This window comes from Prionailurus viverrinus, chromosome E1 (genome assembly GCF_022837055.1).
Source record: "Prionailurus viverrinus isolate Anna chromosome E1, UM_Priviv_1.0, whole genome shotgun sequence".
NCBI classification, from domain to species: Eukaryota; Metazoa; Chordata; class Mammalia; order Carnivora; family Felidae; genus Prionailurus; species Prionailurus viverrinus.
This window is the reverse complement of record NC_062574.1, coordinates 28869489-28889136: the sequence shown is the minus strand read 5'-3', so window position 1 is coordinate 28889136 and position 19648 is coordinate 28869489. Positions and strand designations below refer to the sequence as shown.

Genomic DNA, 19648 nt, shown 5'->3' with positions numbered 1-19648 from the left:
ACAGAGGCCTGAAACTTTTAATAGTTTCTTCCAGGCCTCAGGATGTCCTGATGAGGTATTAGAGGAAGTAATTCAGGAAGAAAAGGACAAATAACCACCTCCGTCTGGAGGCCGACCCAAGGGCTGGCCATTCCAGCACGGAAAGGGCAAGCGTGGCCCCGCAGTGATCCCCGCCCCCGCTCTGGGTAGCCCACCCACCCGCCTCCACACGCACAGAGCCACAGGGGCTCTGACCCTTGTAAATAACAGACGAGTAAATTTCTTGTTTGCTTCCGGGCAAATGTAAACCACACAGCGCCCGCCGCACGGGGGTGAAATCATTAACTTTTCCTCACTGTCAGAAGGGTGCTCGCTACAAATGAGAAGTCATTTCCTCAACCTGGAGGCCCTTCCCAGGGATCCGGCCCCCTACCCTCAGATCAGGAGCCTGTCACTGCTGCAGGACATCAAAGGAAAACATGTAGCGGGCCAGAACTGAACTCACCACCCCCTCTGTTTTTGTGTTTTTGTTTTTCCTTTTTCCTTTAGGGTTTGGCTTTGTCACGTTTGAGAATGAAGATGTTGTGGAGAAAGTCTGTGAGATCCATTTCCATGAAATCAATAATAAAATGGTAAGTTTGCAGGGGTGAGGCTACCATGCATGCGATGCCCCCCTTTCCCCCACGTACACACCTTTGTCTTGCACACTCCTGTAGCCCACGTCATCATGCTGGAGGGTGAGCAGGGCGGGCACCTTCTAAGACTCTGACGGCTCAGCTCTGGGAACGGCAAGGGTTGGCGAACTTCCAGCGAAGGGCCGAGGGATAAATATTTTCAGCTTTGCAGGCCATGCGGCTGACTGCCACAGCCTCTCAGCTCCACTGTTGAAACGCAAAAGCGTGTGCAGACAGTACCGCATGAATAAGGCTGTGTATCAGTAAAGTTTTGTTTATGGACACTGACACTAAAATCTCATGCAGTTCTCACGTGTCACAAAATATTTAGTTTGGTGATTATATTTTTACCATTTAAAAGTACAAAACCATTCTCGACTCTTGGGCTGTACAAAAGCCCACGGTGGGTGGGTGGGGGACCACATTTGGCCTGTACGTTCTAATTTGCCAACTCGTGGCTTAGGATATGTGTTGGCTGTTTGGCTTGGCTTTTTGAGGGGGCGTATCCTGGGTAAGAAGTTTACCACCCAAATTTGTTCTCTCTTTGGGCCCTGCTGGGCAATTAACATTCTCCCTTTCTGATCAACTGGCTGGTTTTACCCTCATGAGTGCCTTCTTCCATACCTCCATTTGGCCCTTTAAAGCTTCTTTTCCTGGGAAGGCACCCTCAGCAGGGAGGAGGTGACGACCATGGCTGAGTTTGGGGAGCCAGATAGGCCTCCAAGAGGAATGGCCACCAGAGGGTGCCATACCATGTACTGAATGTGCACATTGGCTGGCTCCAAGTCTCAAATTCCTTCAAATCGAGTAGGTGGGTGCGAACCCCCCTTGTTGTTGGTTCCAGAAATCTGGGAGCTCAGCAGGTGTTTCTGGAGCCATCAGCAGGACCTTTGGAGCCAAAATATTTTGGTTGGCCAGCAAAGCCTCCAGCCCCAAGAGAAGAGGGAGGGCAAATTTGTTTCACTTGCAGCTGTGACTTTGATATTTTCTTCCTTTAGTCAAAACATTCCTTGCTTCTGAAACATGCATTCAGATATGCATTGTATATTGGTCTGATATGTGTTCGCTGACTTTAAATTCAATAATAGAGCTTTTAGTGGGGATAAGATCAAAGCAGTCTGCTTAGCATGTGGTGCTACAGGCCTGATTCAATATTTGACTTGCTAATTTTTTCCCAGGGCACTAAAATAATATTGTTCATATTGTTCCTAGCCATCATATGCATCTGAAATGAAAACACTGGGTTTTTTTGCATACTGTAGGTTGGAGGTGTCAGCTCAGGCATTAAAATGGTACTGGGGAGATAAGTGTGTAGGAATAACACAGGACCCTTCATAGACGTTCTCTGTACCCCCTCTCCGCAAACTCGGCGCCTTCCAGTTGGTACCTCTCTCTTTTGGTAGGTTGCTACTTGCTGTTTTTAAAACTATAGAGATGGGGCTTAAAAGGAAACCTAACTCTGGTACCCAGAGGCCTTGTTTCTCCTAGCCAGGCTCACTGTTGACAGGCTCCGCCGAGGGCCGCTTGGGCAGCGGAGAGCCAAAGAGGCATCCGAGAGCACTGGCAGGCACCTTCCCATCCTGCCTAGATTTAACGGCTCATCGGGAAGGCCCAGTGTAGACTGGCGAGAGACTGTGCTATGTGCTGCCTTGAATGCGTATGTGAGGCCCTTCCCTATAGATTGCTTTTGAAACAAGCCTGAAACACAAGTGAGAAAGGGATTTATTCTCCTCACTCTTCCAGTGGGGAGACTGAGGGCAGGGGGAATCTGCCCCAGGGCTCCCCAGGCAGTAAAGGAACATAGGTCTTGAGTTTACTGGCTGCCAGATGAACTACACAGATAGTTGTTTTGAGCTTAGGGGTGTGAGGACAAAGTCCCAGATGACACAGGGGGATGGTCAGAAGGTAGAGTTTCAGTCCCAGCAAGATATCCCCTGGCCTGGCTTGAAGCAGGAGACGTTTGTGGCCCTTGTCCCCAGTCGTTTCGCATCTCTTTTCCACCCAGCTAGAGGCTGACTGTGGTAGGTACAGGGAGTTGTGCTCATCCTGTGAGGGTTTCTGTTTTCTCTTGAATCTGGGGCTCGTACTCGTTCTTTACGGGGATAAGCAAAAACAGAAGTAGATAAGAGGAGGGGGTGGGTGCGGAGCGGTGAGGGTCACACACAGGCTTGGAGGTGTCCCTGCAGTGGCCCAGCCCTGCTCCACACCAGTCACCGGCTCTCAGGGGGGATTTTGAGGTGCTGGAGGAGGCTTTGATAGATCAGGAGGCCTCGCCGAGCTCCAGGGCAACGGGGCCTGTGGTGACCGCCTGGTGGGGTCGCCGGGCCCGGGGGAGGTCTGAGCACGGCGCCGCACAGGCCCGGGCTTGATAAACTTGAGCTCTTGCCACCAGCCACGTGCTAGTCACTGAAAGGACCTCTCCAGCAAGCCGTCCTTCCCTGAAGAAGCCTGAATCCTGAATTGCTCTGGATTCCGTGATACCGGTTTCTACTCCTGAGGCCCACGGAAAAGGAAATGAATGTAAACCGTGCTATGGACAGAATTCAGATGACGGACTGGAAAGACCCTGAGAGCTCAGACTGCCAAGCAGAGACGCAGACGGTTGTTAGAAGGTCCACAGGAGTGTTTTGTCAGCCGGACTGTGTGTGACGCTGTAAAGACCCAGCTCCTGGAACCCTGGCCATCTCTGTGAATTCTGCAGGGACAGGTTGCCACGCCACCCCAGAGTGTGCCTGGAGCAACCATTTTCTCATGTTCACAGATAAGAAAGGTCTCACCGCGGATGAGTCACCGAGATAGGACTTGAGTCCCCATCTGCTCCTTCTTAACCCAGTACCCCTATGGCTGGCACTCAGTGGGCCCTGTGTCGGTAACTGTGGAATGAAGAAAGGATTACAAGAGGGACCATGTGACAGGGAGGCACGGCATAATTCCCAAAGCCATTTCCCATCTGATTTGGTTGGCGAGTCTCTTGGGCATTTTTAAAAAATGAGGGCCCTTCCCCGGCATCTGAGAGCCAGCCATCGGGAAGCTGGGATCACGGGAACTTGCCCCCATTCCCGTAGAGACCCTCCCTTAAGGAGGTCACCTCCATGGTGGTGGTGGCAGGGCACGACCCTCCTGCTCTGAGATCCTGCAAACAGCCAACATTTTTTAGTGCTACCTACATACACACTCTGCTGAGAGCTTGCTTTAGGCACCTCTTCTCTCACATGCATTCTGCTGTAGGTACTGATTATTATCCCCATTTTACTGCAAGTGAGCAGTGAGGCAAAGAGGGAAGGTGAGCGATTTTCCCAGGGCCAAACACCCAGCAAGTGGCAGCACCAGAGTTCAAACCCAGAGAGCTAAAGTCCAAAGTTCACATTTGTACCCAGTAGGCTAGCACCCCTTCCAGGCGTAACGGGACTTTAAAGGCCCTCTAGCTGGGCTACAGCCTTCCAAGACCCCTGACCACCCCTCCCAGTCAGCCGGGTCATGGCCCACGGGACTCCCATGTTCTCCTAAGAGAAGGGCGGAGATGATGGGCTCACCCAGGGCCAGATTCCTGGCTGGGGTGAAGGACCAGGCTTGGGCATGAGGGGTCCCTGTCGACCACGACAGATTTCCACGCCTCTTCCCCCAGTGCCCCAGAGGCAGGTGAGCCACGGGTATGGTGGCGGGATGGTGCGGGGAGGGTGCGGGGGGGGGGGGGGGGGGCAGCTGGCCGCCACCTGAGCTCAAGGCCCAGCCTAGGAAAGCCAAGACTCAGCCCCTTCCCCCTCTTGGCACGGATCAGAGCGAAGCGCAAACATGGCTCTTTATCAATAAACACACACATGCACCTGCGGAGCCACCTGGTGACCCTCCGGAGAGGGCTTCCTCTCTGGCCGCTCTGCCGAGCCCCAGCGTGGGTACAGCTAACAACGCCTCCCGCCACGTGCCCCTGATTGAAGCGGCCCCCCCAGCAGCAAGGACACTTGCTCGATTGGTCACCAGCCAGCACAGCCTCCCAGAGGCCTCCTGGCGAGCTCCTCAGCTGTGGGGAAGGAGGCAGGGGTTGACAGAGACCTGCTCCAGGCATCCCTAGAGGCCCGGCTCAATCCCCACCCCAGAGGAGTCAAGAGGGCCTCGCTGGGTGAGAACGTGGGGTCCAGTATGAGGGATGCAAGGGCTCCTCTTCTGACACCTGATTCAACAGCAGCACCTTGGCATCTGCTGGGCACTGTAACAGCGTTTTACGCACACTTGGTCACCGTCCCGTTTTACAGAGCGGACACTAGATAGAGCTCAGGGTAGTGAAGGGACTTCCAATAACCCATGGTTCTTTTTTTTTTTTAATTTTTTTAAATGTTTTTATTCATTTTTGACAGAGATACAGAGCGCTAACAGGGGAGGGAGTGAGAGAGAGAGAGGCCCAGAATCCAAGCAGGCTCCAGGCTCCAAGCTGTCAGCACAGAGCCAGATGCGGGGCTCAAACCCACGAACTGTGAGATCATGACCTGAGCCAAAGTCGGACACTTAACCGACTAAGCCACCCAGGCGCACCGCCCCTCCACCCCCCGTACCCCCACCGAAATAGCCTGTGGTTCTAAGCTGCGGGGCTAGCATTTGAACCAGTGTTGTCCTCTGGCTCCAGCCCTGTGTCCTTCCCCCCTGCCAACATAGGCAAAACCTCATTAATTGAAAAATCTGGGTTGGTTAGACTGGTGAAAATGAGGAAGAGTTATTTGCTTTGTACAAGGGTTCCTACAGGATTCCTTTAAATAGTTCTCTTCCTTGTTCCTTGAAGGTGATCTGATTTTTGAAATTTGCTGAGTAGTTTGTAACCTCAGTAGGAATACAGACCTACCGGGCCCCACCCCCAGAGCTAGTGAATCAGAATCTGCATTTTGACAAGTCCCTAGTGATGCGTGTGCACATTTAAAGTCTGAGAAGGCCCAGGCGAGGATCGCTGCTAAGGAGATAGTGTGTGTCAGAAGGAAGGGACCCGGAGTGAGGGCTGAGGCCCCTGGAGCACGGAGCTGGATGAGCCAGCCTGGCGTGGGATCCCCAGGCCAGTCTGCCGCTCTCAGCACCGCCCCACACTCTCTTTGTGTGCACGGACACCAGGTCTCCCCACCTGCACTCCTGCCACAGGAAGCTGTCCATGCCCGGGACCACCCCCCGCCAGACCCCCGGTGCTGGCATCCCTCCCCTCTTGACAAGGGTCTTGGAACATAGATGTTTGAGGCACATCCTCTGGGGTGATGGGTTGGATCCTCCAAGTAGCATGCACACGTCCTGGTGCCCAAGACAGGACCTCCTGGGTCACTTAGAGGCACTCAGGGCTTTAGAACACGTGGACCCGAGCCTGAATCCCATATCCACTGCTGGTTGTCTTGTGACCAAGCAGATACCCCACTTGTCTGCACCTGTTCCCTCCTCTAAGATGGGAAGGATGGCGACCACTGCCCTTTGCAGCTTATTGAAGGCCCCGTTCGGTTCCTGGCCCTGGGAGCTCTTGGACTGTTGTAGGGTCTAGAATCTGATAACCTTGAGGGAATCACCTTCCCGAAAATTCCATTGGTAACTGCAGGTTTCTTCCGTTTGGCCTAAACCAAGGGCCAAAAAGCTTTGTAAAGGGCCAGGTCGTATTTTAGGCTTTTGAGGCCCTAGGTCTCTGTCACAGCTACTCTGCCATCGTAGAGGAGAATGCAGCAGAATGTGAGTGGGCACAGCTATGTTCACATAAAATATTATTTATAAAAACAAGCAGCAGCTGGATTTGCCCTGTGGGCCATAGTTTCAGCTCCCGGCCTCTACTAACGTAGCTCAGAGCAAGTGAAGTCTGCTTATCTCAAAGGGGCCAAGGAAGGGCTTTTAGCCAAGACGTCACCCTGGTCCACTAGCCCAAGGCAGAGGGTCAGAGGTGCCCCAGACAGATGCTGGGGTTTGGGATAGTAGCCTGCAGAGAGCATCAGTGCCTTCATTCTTAGGGGGACCCCAAGCACTGAATAGGTGGGGAGTAGAGGAACAGTCAGAACAGGGTTCTGTCAGTCCAAGAGGTCTTTCCAGAAGAAAGTGCCACAAATCCCCCACTGCTGAATGCCCCACAGTACAGTTCGCTACTCATTGCTAGACTCTGTGACCTTGGGCCAGTTACTCGTGGTCTGTGTTTTGATCCCACCTCAGTAAGACAGGGATGGCACCCCCCTCAGAGATTGCTGGGCTTTGTGACTGGGCTTTATCAGCCGTAGCATGCTCTTATCAACCCAGTAGGCCTCATCATCACTATCATTGTTCTTAGAATCATAGTACTGAACAAACGTATAATCATAAAGTAAGGTGGTCTCAGACAGAGGTGCAGACCTGGGCAGGGAGGAGGGTGTGAGGCAGGTACTCGCCACGCCCTGGCTGGGAGGTGGTCCTGAAAAGAGAAGGTGTACATCCTGCAGAGGAGAAGGGGCCACTGCAGGGATTTCTTAGGTCCCAGGGAGGCTCACTCAGGCCCTTCCGCTGAATCTTCCGTTGGGGGAGGTTCCGAAAACCCCACTTCAAAAACAAAGCCTGGTGAGCTCTCACGCCTGCTACCTTCAGCCCAGGCAACACTTGGGGTGGGCAAGAGGACCAGAGAGCAGGACAGTCCTGGCTGGGCCTCTCAGGGTGTAGTGCTGGGTCAGATGGTCCACAGAGGCCAGCTAGGGTTGGCCTGGGGGCACCGCCACCTGGATGGGGTGTCCCGGTGAGTGGGCACCCATCCCCTCCCTGAGGCCACTCCTCCTCGGCCCCGAAGACTGCTGCCACAGAGCTGATCGGGAACCAGCCCCAGAGTGGGGGGCGGGGCGGGTAATGTGGGTGGAATTAACTAGGCTTGTGTGTTCACCACCCTATTGGCCGCATCCTCCTCGCTCGTAAGCTAATTTTAGCCATCCATTCTGCTTCTGTTACCATTTATAAAATGAGAATGTCAAATGCAATATTAAACAAGCAGGATGAAGGCAAAAACAGGAAATGCCAGAGAGGCACTTAATAAATGAACCTCGTGTTTACGAGCGAGAGGGAGGTCCTGCGCCCCCCACCCCCACATCACGCAAGCAAGCACATGTTTGTGTACCGGCTCTGTCCCTGCGGGTGGAGGGGTTTGCCTGTTGAGGGAGGAGAGGGTGGGGAGGCCAGGGTGGTAAATGTTTGCTGCTCTTCAGGCAGAAGCAATTGGGCCTGCGGGGAGGTGGCCTCCCAGTCACACAAGTTCTGGCTCCTTCACCCTTCATCCGTCCTCTGGGAAGGTCACTGCAGGGGGCCTGGGGAGGGTGGGGTCCTTCTGCCTCTCTTGGTGGCCCAGCCCCTCTGGACTTTCCCACGTGTGCTGCTCTCTGCACACCATCCACAGCGTGTGGGGTCAGCAGGGGGCATTAAGACCACTGGGAAAAGCTGTTTCCCTTTCCCTGCACCCCTTCTCTGGGGCCTGCTCTTCCTTTCACTTCACCCAGCTGCTCTGCGCAACTTCCCAGGCAGGTGCAAGCTAATGCTCAGCCATCTCTCTCTCTCTCTCTCTCTCTCTCTCTCTCTCTCTCTCTCAAATAGAGAAATTAGGGTCGCCTGGGTGGCTCAGTCGGTTAAGCATCCAACTTCGGCTCAGGTCATGATCTCACAGTTTGTGAGTTCGAGCCCCACATCGGGCTCTGTGCTGACAGCTCAGCCTGGAGCCTGCTTTGGATTCTGTGGCTCCTTCTCTCTCTGTCCCTCCCCTGCTCACACCCTGTCTCTCTCTCTCTGTCTCTCAAGAATAAACGTTAAGAAAAAAAAATTTTTTTTGAATCCTATAAATATAGAAATTAAGGCTTTTGCAGGGTCTCTGGCAATGCCCCCCAAGGGCTGGGGGCGCGCAGCCAGCCTCGCGGCTGCCTTTGGGCACCTGCTGGAGGCAGAGGTGTCTTGTCACTTTGAAATGCCCTTGCAGGTTCCCAGAAATAAAAACAACAGCTGCTGCTGCCACCATCAGCTTTTTCCCCAAATAGTGCAGTCTGTGAAGCGCCTTTTGCGCACCTTGCTGACGAAAGCAGGAAGACCGGGCCCTACCTGGCCAGTAGGTGGGGGTGGGAGAGGTAGGGAGAAAATCGATGGCGGGGTGCCAAGAGCCTGCCGGGCGGGAGGGCGACGGCCACTTTCTGCCTTTCTGCTCCCTGGGCTTTGCGACTTCAGCACAGATGTGAACTGGCTTTATCACCTTCAGAGATGCTCACCTAGGCTCCCGTGGCGGAGATTAAGGCATGCCCCAACCTTTATCCGGCGCCAACACTTACAGGATTAGCTGCTTTAATTTCTTTGCTCACTGCAGCCCTGTGGGGGCGGTGGGCACTACTGTTACTCTGTTTTATAGATGAGAAAATTGAGGCACAGAGATGTCAGGCAGCTGGTTCCTGCTCAGAGCTCGCGAACAGAGCAGAGATTTAGAGCCAGGAGCCTTAGCCTCTAAACTAGACTGGTGGAAAGGACAGGCCCCCGCCCTCAGGTCCAGATGGAGCGGAGGCTGCAGTCACAGGGGTGTGTGTCCCCGAGGGTGCTGAGGACCCGCTCCGCTCCACTCCCTGCCCAGACTCTGAGCCCTTGTGAGGGAGAGCCACATCCTACTGAATTCATTTCTGTGTCCACACCCGGCCCCTGCCTGCTAAATGGGAGGTGTTAATAGTATTGGTTTATAACCTCCTTCGCTTTGTCATCGCTGAGTTTAATAAAACAGAGGAAACAGTGGATGAAATTAAGTCTGGAACGAGGACGGGGGTTGGCCTTGTAGAAGGAATCGCGTGCAAACGGGCTTTGAAGGCTGGCTAGACGGTGGTAGGGAAGGGCTGTGCGGGCAGGGCCTGGGTAGCCGGTGGCCCAGAGGTGGGGACGGGTTTGGAAGTCGGGCACCTAGGATCGAGTCGTAGATGTGTCATTCCCGGCCTCATCACCTTGGGCAAATCCATTCCTCAGGGCCTCAGTTTCCTTTTCTGTTGTCACTTCGGGCTGATAAAGCCAACTCAGAGGAAATGAGTTGATCAACGAGGGTACTGAGAACAGTGGGTGTTCTCTGAGAACGTGTGTGCCCTGCACTGTGCCTTGTATGTGTTACGTGTTCCTGTCACTCTGTGTGCATGCTGTACGTGAGATGATGTGTGTATACACACACGTGCACGCTCACGAGGATCTTGTGGCCGGACTGAGCACATAAAGAGCGCTCCGTAAACAATGTGTTCCTTCCTCCCTACAGTAATCCTGCTGACTGACCGGGGAGATAGAGTCCAGATCTCGTGTCCTGTGGGCCTCTCAGGGCTTCTCACAAATGGGTCTGGGTCGTTCATAGCAAGCGTGTGCCCTTTGTAAGGTGGATGTTTCTGCCGGCGGCCTTTGCCTGTCTAAGCTGGCACGTCCGTCTGGTTTGCACAGTAGGCCCTTTCGTGAGGGTCTCTTGGCAGGAGGACCCTTTTCCAGTAGGGCAAGACAAGTTATCCTGTACATATGGGTTCTCTGGTACTTGGCCACAGGCTGGGCCCCGTCTACAAGGACAGTGCCTGATGGAGATGTCTGGGAGGGGGAAGCGAGGGGACAGAACATAGGACTCGCTTGCTGCTACCGGAAGTGCCCAACTGAGAGGCTTCCCTGAGTCCGCTGGGGGGCGGGGGGGTGGTAGGCAAGGCAGGATAGAGAAGCACCCTCCCCTTGCTGGAGTCACAGGCGGGTCTTCCCAGGGCAGCCGCCAGGATCTCTGGGTGTGACTCCTGCACTTCCCATGATGGTGTCTCGGGCCTCGTCCTCATCCAGCCACACGCTCCTGCCGGTCGTGACTCCATTCTGCCTCTAGCCATGGACAAGTACAGCGGCTGGAGGGAATGGGAACCCTGGAGCAGACAAGGCAGCCTGACTCTCTGAAGGTCACTCAGAGGGAGATGCCCAGTGGGTCCATCTCGAGCTCCACACTGAGGAGGACCATGGCCCTGCCTGCCCTCCCAAGCCCTCCCCGCCTCCTCACTGGGCCCTTTCTATGCTTGTCGCTCGCACCTTGCTACGCCATCAGCCTCCTTCCACAACTCATTCGGCAGCTGCCTTGAGCAGGGCCAGCTTCCTGACTATGAGGCCTGAGCAGCTACGAGACCCTGTGTCCAGAAGGGCCTTGCCGGTTTCACTACTGCCACCACCAGCTCCTGTAATGATTGAACAAAGGGCCTCTCCTCTTCATTTCCTAGTGACCTGAACAGTTTCTAGCACATTCCGTCGCTGCCATGCTCTTGAGGCTAACTCCTGGTACGGTGCAGAAGGCAGGACAGTAGAGACTCTGTTCTTCGCCTGAGTCTCTCACCTTGCATCTTCATTGTTCTGTAGTTTCCTTGAGAGGAAACTCCCCCACCCCCCCGCCCCGAATCTTGGTTATGAACCTATAGAAGCCCCATGAAAGGTCTTGCCCTCCTACACTCTCCAGAAAGGCTTCTGACTGGCAGAGAGGTCAACAGAGAACAGTGGGTAGGACAGAGAAAGCCTGGCCGTGGGACAGCACAGGCCGTGCGCCGAACCGTGTGTGGTCTCTGGGGGTACGGCTCAGTCCTCCGGCCTCACCAGAGAGAGCTGGGCTCCAGGCAGGACCCCAGATCTTTACGCTGGAGTGGCATCTCCCCTGCCCTGTGCTTCCCTGGAACCCGCTTGGGGCCTATCTCCCAGAAGAGGCGGTCGGCTTGGGGCTTCCGGAGAAGCAGTGTCAGGCTGGAATCCTCTGGAACCTGACTGGAGAGGTGCGGCCTGCGTTGGAGGAGAAGCTGATCTTGGGGCAAGACCAGGTCAGGCCCCTGTCTTTCAGGAAGTTCCACAGAAGGTGCTGCGCACGGGCACCACCACCCCCTCCCCCGCCAAGCACTCACCCGCCCGGAAGGCCTGCCCTTTGTTCCCTTCCCTTCCACCGACCACACAGTCAGTCCAGGTTGGTCTCTCTGGACACTAGTGAATTTTATCCTCTGACATGGGCTCCTCTCCCCCTGGAGGAGTACATCGTTTCTGACGTGCCCAGTTTGGGGTGAGAAGTGAAGCTGCAAACACTAGCCTCCAGGCCACACAGGGTTGCCTTGTCCCGGGTAGTAAATCAAGGCCACAGCCACAGGGCTCGGGTTTCCCCAGACCAAGGCCCCCGACTGGTTTCCCTCCCAGCCCCAGGGCCATGTGCTGACTGGGGCCGTTTATGTAGAAACCAGGGAAAAAACAAAAACCTTTTCACTTCCCAGACCTTGGCATCGTCCTCAGACTGCCAGCCTCTTCCAAAAGGTGCCCGGCAGGGAGCTTGCCTCAGCAAGGGCTGCAGGCCAGTTGGGTGAGGCGGCCACTCAGAGTAGCTACAGGGAAGCTGTCCCCATGAAAGCCCCACTACCTTCTTCAAAAGCCGATGCTAAGTGGTCCCCCTGACGAGAGGGTGTGGCATGGGACCGGCTCCCTGGGCATGGGCCGTGGCATCAGGCGGACCTGGCTTCCAACCCGGCCTTACCACACATGGTCTGGGTCTGCAACCACAGCTGAGGTGTCTAAGGTCCCTGGACCTCAGCTTCCTGTTCTGTAAGATGCATTTATACCTATAAAGGACATCATGGGGTCCCCGGACAGAATAAGACCATGGAAGTTATATTAGATAGAAGCATCGTGTCCGTGTGTCCGTCCTGAGGTGGGTAACCGTACCATGGTTATGTAAAGACATATGTTTACGTTTAGGAAATGCATATCATCACGTACACACTGGACTCTCGTAAGGTTCAGGGAAAAACATTCACAGGTATAGATGTGGGTAGAGACACGCCTACAACTGTCCTTTGTACTGTCCTCGCACTTCTTCTGCGAGTGCAAAACTATTTCTACATAAAGAGTTGGAAACAGACCTCCTTGCTGTGTTGGGTCCCGATGGGCAGAGGCGCCCCACCTCGGCAAGCAGCCAGCACAGAACGTCAGAAACCACACACGCAGGCCCACGTCCGGCCTCTGATTCATCCTCTAGAGGAACATGCCACTGCCCTAACTGTCCTGCCACTGCCCTAACTGTCCTGTCATTAAAGGGTCCCGCTAGATCAGCTAAATCACTCTTCTTGTCCCGAAACTGTGCAGACCACACCCACTCCTCCAAGGCCAGTTTGCCAAACAAAGCAGCCTATTTGAAGATCGAAAATTTAAAGCAAACCCTACCTTTGGAGGGGTTGGCATGCCCTTGGCATCCGGCCCCTGGCATAGGGTTGCTTCGTGGCTTTACCAGCCGTGAAACTGGATAACGGAGACCTCGTCTTGCTAATGTGAGCTGTCGGTCACAAGTGGCCTCTGAGTCTCCTTACAAGCACGGATTCAAATAGAATTTCCTGCAAAATCTCTTGCCCCTCCGACCACACTGCTTTTTTCCAGTCTTGTTTTGGAGCTGTAGCCGTTGTGAGAAGCTGCCAAAGTGGGTTCTGAGGACCAAGACTTGGAGATAGATGTTCCTTCCACAGAATCTGCCCCCGCCCAAGGCTACCCCAGAGAAAGCACGTACCTTAAGTGGGTTTCTGTTGGGGGCAGGGCTGAAATCGCTGGGACGAGAGGCCTGGTCAGCAAGAGGACCCTTGCTTCTGTTGACCATGGGAAGTCAGACACTTTCTTCCAGGCTGCCCCCTCCGGGAGCTCCCATGCCTGCCTCGTGCCCCATGGTGGAAGCGGGCTTCAGCGCCCACTAGCCCAAGAACCCGGCCAGACAGAGCCACGGCTGGGAGGAGGGCCTCCCGCTGTCCTGTCTGCTCGCTGGTCTTCACGGATCTCTCGTGGTAGCTATTCTCTGAAGACAGCCCTGTGGTCTAAACTCCTGGTATGCATGCCCCGTGTGGTCCCCTCCCACAATCTAGGCCGACCAGGTGTAACCAAGAACATGACAGAAGTGGCAGTGTGGCTCTCAGGCCTAGGTTATAAGAAGCCTTGCAGACTCTGCCTTGGTCTCTCGGGATTCTCATGCCAGGACAGCCCCTCTCTGGGACTCAGCCACCACGCTGTAAGAAGATGGAGAGCTGCGGGGAAGCCAGAGGTGGGTGCCTCCCATGGACGGTCCCAGCCGAACCTAGACATCACCTGCCGTGTGAGTGAAGAAGCCCCTGAGTGAACCTCCAGCTGAGTCCAGGCTTTGGCTCCAGCCCCAGCCAACATCTGACCACAGCTACATGAGAGACGACACCAAGAGCCCCCCTGGGCCCAGTCTGCTCACAGAACCACAAGAAAGCACGATCCACCGTTAACTCGGTTGTTACTCAAGGTCACGAAGTTTGGAAGTTGTTAGGTACACAGCAGTAGATCCCAGGGATGTCGTGTGTGGCCAGATGACCTGAGTGTGTGACTGGAGCTGGGGAGACAGGCTGGTGTTCCCCCTTTGGGTTCTGACTGTAACTCGGGGTATTCGTGCCCGGTTCTCTAGCTTGCACGGGGCCCAGTGGGAGGGTAGTGGGGGTGGGGGAGGGTGACCCAAATGTGGTCTAACTCAAGACGCTCCAGAGGCTGGCAGGCCCGAAAATGACAGGGAGGCAGGTTGACCTATGAGTATGTGCTTTAATGTTAGGAGAACAAGACAGTCAGAACCTGTTCTCTTCGACAGAATGAGAGCTCTCAAGGTGGAGGCCTGCCTTATTTATGTCTGCTTTGCCCACAGCCTAGCACTTGTCAGGCACATTGAGTCCCTCAGCGTGGTTGAATTGAGAAGACTGGGTTTCCATGACCCTAACGAGCATGTGAGTCAGTGCATGCTCTGAACGGGACATCACAAGGGACCAGGGAAGTAGGGGCAGACCCTGGATCCCTACTCCCTGAGAACTCACAGTCTGATGGAGGAGGTGAGGCTTCTGCCAGTCCGATAAGGGAAGGACATAGTTTTCATCCTCAGCAAACCTCTGACCCACACTGCAGGGACTCAGAATGCAGGCAGAGAATAGCTATTCCCTCTTTCCTCTTGTATGTTTTCAAAGGAGCTGGGGGCTGGGTGGGCAGGCCTCCTGGTCCAGAGAGATCTTTTGAGAAACCTTCAGCGCAGGCCAGGCCAGGCCAGGCTCCCTGGTGCGGCAGCTACCTTTCCCTGTCACTCAAGTGCCCAGGACGTGCCGGGATCCCCCAGAGAGTGCGTGTGCCATGGCCCCTGGCCTCAGGGAGCACTCACAGCTGACATAGCGGGTGGTCGACCGAACCCACGCAGCCGCCGCTGCCCAAAACAGCACCAGCAAAGACAGAGCAGAATTAAACAGAGCTGCCAGCCCTATTCAGTGAGAGGGAGAGTAGGTGGGTTTGTTTAAAATACTCCCATTACAGTCAGTTAACCTTTATGTTTCCTAAATGAAAACTGTATAAACCTGAAATTTTCGTTGATCAGGTTGCCTAGGAACAGGCAGCAGGTTTTCATAAGACAATGCAATAGATTGTCACCGATAGGGCCATTAGGAAGTGAGCTGGTTAGCGGTATTATTCCGGATCCCGGTGCTGGCGTCAGGTAATTATCTGTCTGCCTCTGCAGAGCACACCCATCTTCCTGGGCTCGGGCAGGCTCTTGCAAATGAGCTTTCTCAGCCTGCTTCGGAGTCCCAGGGATGGAGCGTAGGAGCAAATTGTCATCCTGGGCTTATGAGAGAAATCTGAAAGACCAATTCTGATGAATGTATTTCGTTTTAATCACCTCTCCTTACCACTACTTGCAACAGTAACACTCAAAGCAGAAAACTTGGCAAATAAACAGCAATAACAAAATGCACCGCGGAAGTGAAAGAACAAAGTCGCTCTAAGGCAACTTTGGTATGTCTTTGTAATATTTTCCCCATATAGGATATGCATATACACTTATTTATCTTCCACAAAGATCCTATCCCCATATAGGATATGCATCTACACTTACTTATCTTCCCCCCACCCCTTACATTTAGGGTGACCAACCATCCTGGACTGAGGGTTTCCCAATACTGTTGCATGTTATTATCAGCATACTTTTCTGTGGCTTCATAGCTTTCAATCAGCTTGGATGAACCAAAATTGGCTAACTGATTCCCTGTTCTTGGACATTTAGGGTATTTCCTTTAGGAAAGTATTATAATCAGTGCTTGTCACCACAGTAGCCTTATCCATATAAGTTTATTCTTATAAAGTAGGATTTTATCCTGCAAGTAGGATTATTAGGTCAAAGAATGCATACTTGTATGGCTTTCGATATTTTGTCTTGTTGCCCTCCAAAAAGATACGTGCTAATTCCGACCCCTCCTCCCCATACTCTCTGGGGCTCTGACATCAAGGAATCCTGTCATCGCAGCCAATCTGATAGATGAGAAGGTATCTTGTTTAGGAGTATCATTTGTGACGTGTGATATGAAAGATATGTCTAATTACTAGTCATTTGTGAATTGCTTGTTCATGTCGTTCACCCATTTCCATTTCGGGATGCTCATCTCTTTCTTTTTAATCTATAAAAACTCTTTGTATGAAGCTTATCAGGCATATTGAGCCTGAATATTGAGCCATTTTGTCCATGTTTTTAAAGACTGTGTGGTTATCACTCTTTAAAGAGCAAGAGTGAGTAATACCTGTTATCTGGTGTCTCTGAAAGACCAGTTAATATTTTAGGTAATTAAAGCTTCCCTCAAGCCTTAAGCACTAAAATATTTTCTTAATGTTTATTTATTTTGAGAGAGAGAGAGAGAGAGAGCATGCAGGGGACGGGCAGAGAGTGAGGGAGAGAGTGAATCCCAAGCAGGCTCCACACTATCAGCACAGAGCCCGGCCCAAGGCTCATTCTCACAGACTGTGAAATCATGACCTGAGCCAAAATCAAGAGTCAGACTCTTAACCGACTGAGCCACCCAGGCGCCCCAATGAAATATTTTTTTAATTGAAAAATATTTGGGATGAGAAGATTTGAGAGCTATCCATATCTCCAAAGTGGATAGCCCGTATAGGTCCCTTTAAAGCAAAGTATAAGCCACATAATGGAACTTCTTCATATCTCAGATACCCTGGCAACGATAGTAATTTTCTGTGTGATAGTGAGACCCTCAGCAGCTGTTGAGCCACGTGGAGTTTGGGCTCCTGTGCCATCTGGCCCCCTTTTAAATATGGTACCTGATTCTTCTCTTCTCTCCGTCGCTATCAGACTGTTTTTGCTTCCATAAGCAGCCCTGCCCTACAGCATCCCATCTTCATCAGTGACGGGGCTGATTACCAGTTAACGATGTTTGTTAAGTTTGTCTGTAAACTCAAAGAAGTAAGCACAGAGCAGGCATCTGAAACACGCTCTTAAAAATAGTGCAGCTACTTCAGCAGGCAACGGTTTTACCTCTCCCCTGGAGTTTGTATTCTACATCATTAAGGTGGTTAAGTAAGTGACTTCTGGGTTGTGTGAGCAGAATAGGATTAAGAAATTTTGGAGGCAGAAGGGAAATGGGAAAGATTAGCAACCACTCGAAGACGTAGCTGCAGAATGAGAAACCGGTAATCCAGATGGACAGAAGCAGTGTTTAATGTCATTACTTCTCCCAGGAGCATGCTGGGGCAGGTTTTATGGAGACGGTGGCATCGCTGACCTAGAAATTTTAAAACTCCAGCTTCCAGACCTGCACCTGCCAGGATATGGCTTACGGCACATTACGCAAGCCTGCTGGTGTTCAGTTTTGTCATCTGTAAAATGGAGCTAAAACTAACTGGCCTGTGTCTTTAATAAGAGAGAGAATCAGGTGGCCTGATGTGAAGGGTCACCGGCCTGAAGGAATTTGCAAGCCTGTGAAGGGCCAAACAGTCGTGAGGGACTTTTACTACTGCTATTGTTTTTCTTCACAGATACACCCAGCAGCCATCGTCTGCACACGTCCCAGTCTGAGCACTCAGCGCCAGCACGTGTGTCTTCAGCCCGCGTCCCTGCCACCCCTCTAAACCCAATTTCATCCTTGTAGGTTTCTCCAAAGCAGGATTTGCAACAAGTGGCGTGTTTTCTTAAATATTTGTTTTGCAGGCCATTTACTCGGCTTGGCTATTTTTACAGTGAATAAGGAGCAAGGCTAAAAATACCTTAGCTGGTAACCAGATCCGTTCTGCATTTGACATTTACGTGGAATTCATTTGCATCTCATTTGTTCGCCTTTCTGTTTAACAGGTAGAATGTAAGAAAGCTCAGCCTAAGGAAGTCATGTTCCCACCGGGGACAAGAGGCCGGGCCCGGGGACTGCCTTACACCATGGACGCGTTCATGCTTGGCATGGGAATGCTAGGTGAGTCTGGGCGGGACCCTGGGGACACAGCAGAGCCATCACGGACTATACACCCAGCCGGGTCATCTACCAGTTGGGCAAGCTCCCTTACCTCTCTGAGCCTCAGTTTCCTCATCTGTAAACGAAAGTGACAGGCCCCTTTGCAAGACATCTGTAACCATTCAATGAAGAGAGATAGATACATAGACAATAGATGGATAATAGGTAAATAGGTAAGTAGGTAGGTAGATAGGTGATAGATTGATGATAGATAGATAGATAGATAGATCGATCATCTTGTCCCATGCCTGGCTCATAAGAGCTGCTTGATACTATTTTATCACCTTTCCGCTCCCTTTTCAAAAGGAGAAGAGCCACCCCCGGGCCTCACTCCTCTCTACTAACTGGGCGTTCTTAAAGACCTAAGGACGCCTCGTGGCTTCACCGGTGTGAGCTGAGGCTACATTTTCTAAAACTTGGGAGAGGAGGGGGAGTGATGAAGGTGGGCTATAATCCTGTCTATTTAAATGATTAACATTTTTTCTCTTGGGATATCGGAATTTGCATTTAAATGGATGTTTTAAATGGCCTGTTTTACTCTTTATTTGCCAAAAAAAAAAAAAAAAAAAAAAAAGATGAAAGACAAAGTGTGTTTGTTCCAACAAAAAATGATCTCTCCTGGCTTTTAGAGAAATTAAGTTGCATATTATGCCCCTTCCTTAAAGGTATCTCTGTCCGTCCCGCGCAGATAATTGAAAATCTTACCGCTTAAATGGCATGAAAAATGGAGAAAGCAGTGGAGGAGCGTAATGGTGTGGGTCGCAACAATAATTAGAAATTTCAAGGCGAGAGAACGGTATTTTAGTGCAAGTTATTGTGTGTCGGGAAAATACTAATTAAATGGGATAAATGGTAGTTAATGGTAAAATTCCATTCAGGCACAGGATCTGTCTAGTTTTAATGGATTTTCATTTGGTTTGGCTGAGTCCTCCTTCTATATTGTTTGATCGGCTCTTTGTGTGTTTTCAGATTTGCAGCTCTTTGAATCGTTCCTGGCTCAATTTTAAATATATAAAACTAAAAAAAAAAAAAAAAAAGTATAAAACTTTTCTTGGTGTTATAAATTCTTAAAAAGAATTGTATCTATTTTGTCTGAGGAAATAACAAGGGGAGGTAAAGTTATTTTGTGGAACTTTAAGAAATGGAAAGAGATGCCATGAGAATTCCTGAAACTGGCTGGAATGGTACTTCTTCTGGAAGGAATCCTTTCGGTTTAACCAAGTTTCAATGGAAATTCCTATGTACTTCTTTAAAAATTGGCCAAACGATTCTAATGCTGATCTAGAAGAAGAAACACATGAGACTGAATAAGGAAATGTTTTCAAAAGAGTAATGAGAAAAGGCCAGTTTGACCAAATAGCAGAACATAGAACAAAGGTACGGTAATTAAGTGGTGTGGTATATAGGGACGTGCCTGTTGATAGAAAGTTAAAGCACCTGAACTAAATGTATTTCTGTGTATGAGTATCATTATTAGACAGAAATGACTTTTAAAAATCAGTGGGAATTATCTCCTGGTTGGCTAGGAGACACTTGGCTAGCTCTTGCTTAAAAAGTCATTTTTAGGGGCGCCTGGGTGGCGCAGTCGGTTAAGCGTCCGACTTCAGCCAGGTCACGATCTCACGGTCCGTGAGTTCGAGCCCCGCGTCGGGCTCTGGCCTGATGGCTCAGAGCCTGGAACCTGTTTCCGATTCTGTGTCTCCCTCTCTCTCTGCCCCTCCCCCTCCCCCGTTCATGCTCTGTCTC

At 51.8% G+C, this 19648-nt stretch overlaps 1 protein-coding gene across 4 annotated transcripts in view; it reads left to right on the top strand.

Moving 5' to 3' along the window:
- Positions 1-19648, top strand: part of MSI2 (musashi RNA binding protein 2) — a 394401-nt gene that overhangs the window by 313665 nt on the left and 61088 nt on the right. For all 4 annotated transcript variants that reach the window (XM_047833111.1, XM_047833110.1, XM_047833112.1 and 1 more), the window contains exons 8-9: positions 529-611; positions 17749-17863. In XM_047833111.1, the coding sequence (XP_047689067.1) occupies positions 529-611; positions 17749-17863 (198 nt within the window). The remainder of the gene's footprint in view (positions 1-528; positions 612-17748; positions 17864-19648) is intronic.